Source organism: Delphinapterus leucas, chromosome 1, assembly GCF_059928025.1.
Source record: "Delphinapterus leucas isolate spDelLeu-1000000601 "Yukka" chromosome 1, BTC_Dleu_Yukka2, whole genome shotgun sequence".
Classification (NCBI taxonomy): Eukaryota; Metazoa; Chordata; class Mammalia; order Artiodactyla; family Monodontidae; genus Delphinapterus; species Delphinapterus leucas.
Genome location: NC_143129.1, coordinates 62556142 through 62566296, shown reverse-complemented (window position 1 = coordinate 62566296; position 10155 = coordinate 62556142). Strand labels below are relative to the sequence as shown.

The 10155-nt window shown below is 37.8% G+C and overlaps 1 protein-coding gene across 2 annotated transcripts in view; it reads right to left on the bottom strand.

Moving 5' to 3' along the window:
- Positions 1-10155, bottom strand: part of TNFSF18 (TNF superfamily member 18) — a 121646-nt gene that overhangs the window by 35841 nt on the left and 75650 nt on the right. For both annotated transcript variants that reach the window (XM_089911030.1, XM_089911034.1), the window contains exons 2-3: positions 8114-8290; positions 2273-2303 (exon numbers count right to left, since the gene is read on the bottom strand). In XM_089911030.1, the coding sequence (XP_089767156.1) occupies positions 2273-2303; positions 8114-8290 (208 nt within the window). The remainder of the gene's footprint in view (positions 1-2272; positions 2304-8113; positions 8291-10155) is intronic.

The following is a 10155-nucleotide window of genomic DNA, read 5'->3' as shown; positions in this document are numbered from 1 at the left end:
CTATAAGACATTTACAAGAAAGGCGGGGGAGAGAAAGCAAAAAAAAAAAAAAAAAAAAAAGGAAAGCATAGTTATTTAATTATTTCATCTTCTTCCTGATTATAGTTCTTTCCTACTTACAGGATGTTTCTTTACCCGGTCTATACTAGTTCTCTCCAACCACAATTTTAATATTTTAAGTAAGTATCTACCTACTCCTTGTTTTAGAGAAATTGCAGCTCCTAAGTGTGTCTCTTGCTTGGGGAGTTCTAAGGAAATACATTTAGAATAGGGACACGGGTTAAGTTTTAGGGTGGCACTTCATCTCTTGTCGATCGATATTTGTGAAAGGGAAGAAAGGAGGAAGGAAGAGAGGAATCACCCGCCAGGATGGTGATGACCAAAGTTGGCAGTGCAGGATGCATATTTGCCTTTCTCTGTGTAAATACTATTTACTATGTATCACTTTATCAATGAGATTTTCTCATCAATCTGTATAAAATATAGCGCTCTCCTGTCACTCTCTCCCTTTACCTTGTTTTAGTTTTCTTCATAGAAGGTGTCACCATCTAGCCTATTATACATTGTTCATTTGCTTATTGTCTATCTTATACCCACTTGAACATAATGTCTTTGAGAACAAGTACTTCTCTATTTTGTCCATTGCTATATCTTCAGCACCAAAAAGAATTCCTGGTAGTACCCAGTATGTGCTCAATAAATATATCTTGATTGAATGATACAACCGTGTTCCTGAATTAGGTGCACTGTGTCTAAATTATGGCACTTTATGGGTATATATCATTCAAGATACACTTGGGATATCTTTATCCAAACCCTCCCAAAATAGCTACTGGTAAATTAATGAGTTTATAAATGGAAATTATTTGACTGTTTGTTTAAATATAAGTATCCCTGGTTTACTGCTGTCAAAGGGGATGGGGAAAGGGTCAAGACTTGTTTATTTTCATAGGAATATATGGAATTTACATATTTTCCTAATGTTAATTGTTTTACACAGAGGTGTGATTTCAGAATCCCAGGATGTGCTTTTACCTCCCAAAACACTTATCTGGCCTGTTCTCTAATTCTCCATAATTTTCGTTATGGAGGCAAAGCCTTTGTCACATAATTAGAAACCTTGATTAAAAAAAAAAAAGTACCCTGGAAGAGATAACATATTGACAAATTCTTATTTGTATATAAATGTCAGATATAAGGCTCTGAGGGTAGATTCTGAAGGAGAATGAAGGAAAGATCATTAAAGCAAGAAGCAAAGTCTCCCTGTATCTCCAATGAGCCCAGAGCCCAGTAAATTTCTTCCTGCTTGACCATGTAATTGACCATAGGCAAGTCACCAGGAAGAAGTGTCACTGGTTCTCATATTTAATTCTGTGATGGGGGACACTTAAAGACCATCTTAGCATCACTTGAGGTTCTCAACTTTTACCACATCAAAAGAAAATTTCAACATATCATGAGGAGTTTCACTCCATTCACTAGAAAAACAAAAACAAATCACAAAGGCAGAGATAAGTAAAAAGAGACTCCCTAATTTCCACAAAGCAAGGAAGCCTGGCTGTTTGCACTGTATAGGAAAACAGGAGTTGAAGTTAACTCTAGAAATATTCTTCTGTCAGCTGAAAATGGGTGTTTGTTTGACCTTAAACCAGTAAACAACCCAAAATATATTCATTTCAATTTTGTATGTATTCTAAAAAATGCCCTAAGGCTCAGGACGACTGTAAACTTTAGTGTGTCTTCTAAGCAAGTACCAGGTCACTATAAAGGAAAGTGACTCAGGAGCTAAGAGGAGAAGAGAAACGAGCAGAGAAGTGACCATTCCCCTAACTCTCATTTCTCATCTATATACTTAGAAACAAAAATCGCACCCTATACTCACTCTACTGGATGCTAGCAGTATGTGAAATGTGAGAATGACTTTGAGTTTGTCACAGGGAAAGGTTGTAGAAATCTGAAACTTGTGCTTATTAAAACACAGAATTAAAAGTAGATTCCTGGATCTCAGATTCCCAGGCCTATGGGAGTGCTATGCATTCCTGCCCAGAGATGTGACCTTGAATGTAGTCTTCATCAGGGCGTGGGCTTGTCCATCTGGTTTACCTCTGAAGCCTCAGCTCCTAGACAACTGCTTGGCACAAGATAAGCAGTTATAAATAGTAACTGAAGGATGACTAAAATAGAATGCATGCTTTCTTAACCCTGGAGCTTGCCTTCTGCATCAAATACTAAAGGAAAGTAAAAAAGGAGGTATATGAGACGTGTTACTCACCAAACTTCGCTATACAGGGCCCATTGGCAGTCTGTATGGGAAGAAGAAGAATCGGTCAGGATGATGACAGTGTCACAACTTTCTTGACTGATTTATTTAGAGCCTCTGATTCCTGAAGCCGACTTCTTTTCCCTAGCCACATAAAGAACTCCCTCCCTCCCCCTTGTTTTGGATCTCTCAGCTTTCCTTTACAGATGGCTGGCGCCTTCCTTTACCTTTCATTACCCGGCTACCTTTTGGGTCTTCTAGGAAAAAGTTAAGAACTCCTTTTATCCACCTAATCTCTACCCACAGTACAACTATTTGATCTTGGACTCTCCTCCTCTTGGGCTATAGAAATTTTCTATGAATAATAGTCTCTGCATCCCAGTGACTTCACAAGATGGTCCACTGGCATGTGAGAAAATAATAGAATTTCTATTTTAAATAACAAATTAAGCTATAGAAATATTTACATTTCAGATTGATAATGTCTCCACTATTTAATATTCAGACAATCATATACAGTGACTGAAATACCCTGAGGAGATCTCAGTTTCAAACTATTGCAACATACCACAGTTTACATGCTACAGGAATCCACGAGTGTGGTTGATTTTATAAATACAGATATTTAAATACTAAAGGCTTTAAGATACTTAGTAGTAAGGTAAGGTATACCCACACATTTTGTACCATGTAAAGTTCATTTGTTTCCTTGTGGCAAAGTGCTTAAGAGACTTTTCGGGCTTAAACATGGTTATCAGTTTTTCTTTTATAGGATTTCTCTGGCTGCTATGCTAGGAATAAATTAAAGGGTGACAAGAGCAAAAGCAGTGAGACAAGCTAAGAGATCAGTGTAACCATCTATGCAAGAAAGCATGGTGCCTCTGACCAAGGTGCTAGCCGTGGAGATGGTGATGAGTGATTGGAAATTGAGCCAACAGGAGTTCCTGACATGGATATGGATAAGAAAATGAGAAGAGACAAAGATGACACCAAGATTTGGGGCATGAGTAATTAGGAAGATAAAACTGTTAATCACTGAAATGAGCAAGATTTAAGAGGAGTAAACTGGGGGGAAAAGAGTCACGAGTTCATTTTTAAACATGTCAAGTTTGTGATGCTTATTAGATATCCAGGTAGGAGTGTCAAGAAGGTAGTTAGATCTGTAAGGATGGAATTTAAGGAGTTCTGATAATAAGAGTCTTCAGCTTCTATGTGGTGCTTAAAGATATGAGACTGTATAAGAGCATCAAGTCAGTGGGTAAAAACAGACAGGAGTACTGGGGCACTGCAATGTTTAGAGGTCAGGAAATAAGAAAGAACCCGCAAAGGAGCCTACGAAGGAAAGGCCACCTTGGTAAGGATTTTAATTATAGACCGTGGAATTTAAGTTGTCTAAGGAAGGATGAAAAATCATGAATGGAGTGATGGGACAATATTTTTTATTTTTTTATATAGCAGGTTCTTATTAGTTACCTATTTTATACATATTAGTGCATATATGTCAATCCTAATCTCCCAATTCATCCCACCACCCTGCCCCCAACTTGGGACAATATTATTTTAATTTTAAAAAAAGAACTTTGCACTATTGAACAATGAATTTAAAATTTAGTGTCATAACACGGTAAGCACACTCAAAAATGCATTCTTCCATTTTGATCTATATTTCTTCATGAGGTAATTTTTCAGTTACGACAGTCAAAACGGCAACCATAAGGTAAATTAACCTAGACCATAACTTTCAAATTATTATATTAAAAAGTGTTAAACTAAGATTAAGAAAATAAACACATTTATCAAATTACTTTACTAAAATATTTCAATTATTTTAGAAATCTTTATATTATATATTTGCATATTATATAAATATAACATTTTGGTAAAAGCAAAATGGTTTTGCACTGTGGATAAACAACATTAAGCATATTATTTGGTTCATCCTTATAAATTTCCATTGTGTATCTTTTAATATACAGAGTATTAGAACTTGTATAAATAAAACTTACAATAAATTAGCATATATATTGGGATTGTACTCAAGAACATTTTGTTGATAGAGAGGTGCAACAGAAAAGGTTGGGAAGTCACTGTTCTAGGAGATAAATCACTGGATTCCTACAATTCTTAGAAGAGATGTTAAAACTCAATTTAGTTTAACCCATAATAGGCATGTGATAGGGACTCAACTTCAATTCTCTCACTTATAAAATGGGGGAAGGAGCAGCACCTAGCCTATTGAGGTTGTTTATGGGTTTAAATGAGGTAATTCTTTTTTTTTTTCTTTTTTTTTTTGTGGTACGCGGCCCTCTCACTGTTGCGGCCTCTCCCGTTGCGGAGCACAGGCTCCGGACGCGCAGGCTCAGCGGCCATGGCTCACGGGCCCAGCCACTCAGCGGCATGTGGGATCTTCCCGGACCGGGGCACGAACCCGTGTCCCCTGCATCGGGCAGGCTGACTCTCAACCACTGCGCCACCAGGGAAGCCCTGAATGAGGTAATTCTTATAAAGGATTTTGCCCAGATATTCTGTCTTGTCCTGCTTATTAAGTATTAGTGTTTTGATAATGATGCTGATTATAATGAAGAATTAAAACTTTAAGCACCTACATTCCCAACATTATACTAGCATTGTAAGCAAGAGAAACTAATGTCATCTATGGTCCTTGCCTCTTAAAAAGTTTATCATCTTTCTAGAAAGACATGATTAAACACATGAAGGGATTGGATAACAATCTAAATATGAAAGAGTTCCAAAATCTGTGCCACAGGTAACATCTATGTTGTCTACTCTCATGTATAAAGAGTGTGAGGAGAAGCCTAATGCCACAGACGAATTAACTGCCAGAGACAGAAACCCTGGATACTGCAGAACTCCTGTAGGCTGCTTTCATGTCTATTTAGAACTACAGAAATCACCACTGTGTTATTCTGTCATTACTGCCACAAATGAAAATCTGTCTAATCACAAAAATCCTCTGTTTGGTAGTGAGGCATCGTCTTGGGTTGAGGAAGTGGAATAGATAAGCAAGGAATACCCATCTTGTTAAAAGTCTTTTTTAACTTTATCTTCAGTGTAAAGTCATTAATAATAATAATGGTGTAAATATGAATCGCTACCATCCACTGAGAGCCTACCATGGGTCAGGCACTGTACTATCTCATTCATTCTTACCACAACTCCGTGAAATAACCAACACACACATTTTCAGATGAGGAAACAAGGAGAAGGATTATGTAACTAGCCCAAGGTCATGCAGCCGATGAGAGGCCAGGCTAAGATCCAAACAGAGCCTGACTCAAAAGTCTCACTCCTGCCACTCTGTGGAGCAGTTTGTATTTCTAATTTTGGTGACGTTTGGAAGGAGTGGGTATCCACTTATAAAGAAGCATACGGGACTTTCTGTTTAGTTTAGTTAATTTATTTTTGCTTAGAAGGAGCAGTTGCTCTTGTAACCCCATTGTGACTTAAGCCCAGATTTACATACTTGGGGTAATAAATAATAATTATTTCTCCAAACCAACTCTAATCAGATCATCATTTGGAAATAGAATCTACTCTGCTTTTACGTACAAGCACAACTTTCCCTTTGGAAAGTAGCCTTCATTTCATTGAAGCAGGGGACTCTCCTGACATTTGGTTTCTTAGAGACAATTTCTGTGAGGTTATTTTTATCTAGGGATGGACCAACTCCTTGGGCTCATAACCGATTCTTTCAGTGAAACGTCTTCTGAATGAAGAGGGGGAAAAAAGAATTCTCCCAAGGAAATTTCTGTTGATTGATTTCGAACGAGCCAACCTTCCTGTCTAACACTTTTTGAATTAGTGCCTAGAGAGGCTGGAAAGTGGGATTTTGTATATAAAAACCAGAGTGGAGACTAAAATCATGTAAATTCCAAGGTCGTGGAGCATTATGAGGAGGTGGAAATGGCCACCTCATAATGACTCACCAGCCATTCAGTCCTCTTTTCCAAAAACACTAATCTGTGGCCAATAGGGAAAAAGAAGTGCAGGCAAGTGGAAAGTGGAATACAGGAGCTAATATCATTCCACTGTCAGTCAGGCATTGGCTTTTCCCATGGGAACTAAGCCTCCCTGGCATCCTGTCAGGACAATATCCTGAAAACCTTTCAAACTTCCCCAAATTTGGTACAAACTCTGGGCTATTCCTTTAGAGGCAGAACCTTTCATGGAGAAGCTGCATATTGTCTAGGAGAGAGAATCTGGAATCAGAGTTCAAACACAGGGGACTGATCAAATTCAGTTCTGGCAAGAAGTATCCTAGTATGAGCCCTCCTCCTTCCCTTTGCAAGAGCAGTGGTGTGCCTTTGAGAAAGGCACTTTCCTTCTCTCCCAGGCACTGGTTCCCCAGTCACACACAGGAAATGATGACACCTAGAACATACCCTGTGTTCTTCACAGTCATCTGGCTAATAGGATGCGATGTTTGGAGAAGGAAAAGGCACTTCCAGATTTAAGCTGTTGCTAGTCTCACCCTTCCCCTTCTTCAGAAATCTAAACACTCAGAATTCCTGACAAGTTTTTTTCCTGCTCAAAGCTTCACTGTTCCAGAAAGTTCAGAGTGCTGCTTGATACATTCCTGAGACAGTGGGGATGTGATTACAAATTCCTCTGTTGTACTCACTTGTGTACAAATTAATGGGCTACTGTGTAAAAACTTGCCCAAAGCTATACTTGCCCTAAGTTAACATCAGCAACTATAATGTACTGCTTCCTCCTGTATCTTTTCTCAAGTGCTTTCAAATATCTGAAGTAGTAAAACCATATCTTTGAAATTTTAACTGACCAATCCCCCTTAGAAAAATGTTTCTACAGTCACTGATTTCATATCACAGCCCTTTCTGAGATGGGCATGTACTACCTTATTCTTTGCAAGGCTCAGAATCTTTAGATGTACCCAGGAATTGGCTAAATCCTAAATTAAATAAAGCATTTCTTATTTTCTTTTTGGTCAATGCTATGTAGTCAACAGTCACATTTCTACTAAGAACCTCATGTACCTACCTCCCTTCCCTTCACTAACTAGACCCACAACTTGGACTGGAGCTCAGTGGGAAATTCCTGATAAGCATCAGGGCCTTCCCAAATAAAGTATTTCCTCTTTCCTCCATGAAGCCTTCCCTGATCAACCTAGCCCAAAGTTATTGACCCCCTCTTGACCTCCTAAAGCATTTATGTTCTATACTGTCCTTAGCTAAATTATTAATCACTGTATTTTATAGCTAGAAGGGACATTATAATGAACAAATCCATTTGCCTACCACCATTTTTCAGATGAAGAAACTGAGAACCAGAAAGATTAGATACCTTTCAGATGCATACAGCTAGTTATTGAGAGACATAGAATCCATATCTTCTTACTCCTAGTTCAGTGCCATTTCCCTCCTCAAAGATATGCTAACCATCTGTAACTTACTTTATTGTCTTTTATTATCTTTTTGTGTCTTTTTCCTCAGTAAGAGTGTAGCTTGCACCCCATTCCTTGAGGGCAAGCATTGTGTTTTACATCTTCTTATTCCACCAAGAGCAGAGTTCCAGAAAGGGAGAAAACACTCCACAGGCATCTGTCAACTGACTGATTTAACTGATTCCATCTAACTTAGTTCTGCAGCTAACATTTAGTATTTTCTACTACCTTTCATCTTAAACACTTAGATAAGCCTCAAAAGCCATATGGCCGTGACAAAATTGGAATTATATTTACATTATCTGTACCCACATGACTCTTTCTTCCAACTAGCTCTAACAATACTGAGTGACAATGATAATAACTAGACTTATAAAAGAAAAAAGGAGTATAATAAATAGCAACCTTAGGTACTGTTGTCTCCTTACCTTGAGTGGAAGAAAAGTAAAGATTAGTGTACTGAAGGAGCAAAGTAATAGCAAAATAACTATTGTTGAGTAGAGTAGCCATTTCTTCCAGGATGGTCTCTGTGCGCCTTGAGGACTTGAATGGCCTAAAGGCATATTCTCCACGTGGCTCAAACTCATTCTTTGCAGGAATGAGAGCTGTGGACAACAAACATTCACAATTGATGAGCACAGTCAGTTTTGTAGTATTATGGTAATTAGTAGTGGGTGTAAGAGGCGGGGTTTTCCTTCTGATTCTGTGTGTTGGAAAATGATACTCATAGGCTAAGTGCTGATTCTCATTTGGCACCAGGCCAAATGCACTGAAAGGAACAGAGGGCTAAAAGCCAACTCAAACACAGAGGACAAAATACAAAACAAAACAAGAGAAGTTAAGAGGGGGGAAAAAAAATTATTTCCTGAAGCAAGAGAAACTATGGAACTGTGCAGTATTACAAATTATTCCAGATAAGAAAATCACTGTTTGTAAGAAAAAATAAAGATTAAGCCCTATCATACTCCAAATATCATATATGTGTGAGGCAGTAGATCAGGGAGCTAGGGAGACTGGAATGCATGGTTTGGAAAAAATAGTTTCATCAATTTCTAGTGTATAAAATGTGTTCATTCTGAGTGTGTTTCATGTTTGGTAATTGCAATCATTGTTGCTTTTGTTGTGGTCATCCATTTACAGTGCTTGGTGTCAGTTTATTTATCTCTTGTAAAAATAAAATACAGTGTGTGTGAAAAAAAAAGTGTGTTTGTTCTGAGATGGTCTCTAGAAAACACCAAGTGTATTACTACAATTTAATTTTTAAAATAGGTCAATACGAGAAGCTTAATTCTTTTATGTCTCACCATTTAAAAACTCTGAAAATTCAATGCTGGCATCAAATAGAAATAAAGTTATCATACAAAAGGACATATTCTTGCACCCTGTCCTCCAGTCTGAGCTTACATTCTATTCCAAAAACCTTGAGTTTTCTTCCTGGCACCAAAAATACCAATTTACTACAAAATTGAGGAAGTTCCCTGGTTCTCTGTACCTCAGTCTTTCCATCTGTTAAATGGAATGCCTACCTTTTTTTTTTACACAGTGCCAGAATCATGTTCTAGAAAGAACATGGACTTTTAAATCAGACAGACCTGAGAGGGGGGGCCTGGTGTTGCCCAGCCCTTATCTGCTCAGTGGCCTGCAGCATGTTACTTGACTCCTTTGTTTCCTTCCTTGTAAACGGAGAAAATTTCCACTTCATAAGGCTTTTTCGAGAATGAAATAGATGTGAAGGTTTGGCTCATAAGAAGTGTTCCATAAGTGTTTCTCTCTTCTCCACCCTTCTGAGAGATGTTAAGACTGAATCAATTATGAAATTCTAGAAAAGAATGATTTTTTTAATATTTGCCACAGGGTATAACTCAACTGAAGTTCATTTAAATAAAAGGAGGTAAAATGAAAGTATTTTGAAGAAAAAATTTCTAATCTAAGAGAGAATCAAAGATGTTTTAAATTAGGGAAAAAGCCTAGAGATTGAACATCCTCATTTCTGAAAGAGGACGCTAAGGATAATAGAAGTTGAGAGGTGTATCACACCACTAATGGCTGGGTAACAGTGGAGTGGGGACCTGAGCCCAGGGATACTGTCTTTTAACCCAATCATCTTTTTTTTTTTTTTTTTTTAGTACCACACTAATTGTAGCAATATTTCTCACTGAGTTGTCAGATTTAACCTGGCTCTATTTTATCTTGATCAATAAAGTATCTCTGAAGAAAAGAGTCACTGAGTCACACGGGAATAATTTTTTAATACAACCATGTTTTGTGGCTCTCTCCTAGATGCTGTGATGCAGAGGTTAACGGAAAAATGACTCCAGAAGAGTGATGCATTCTACCTACAACTCTTCCCGTGTATCATGTCTGAAATGCATACGCACCAGCACACAATTTAAAACTGACCACTGAAAAGTCAGACTATTTCCTCTGTGTTTCTCATTTGTTCCTTCTCCTAATTCCTCTCCAAATTTTA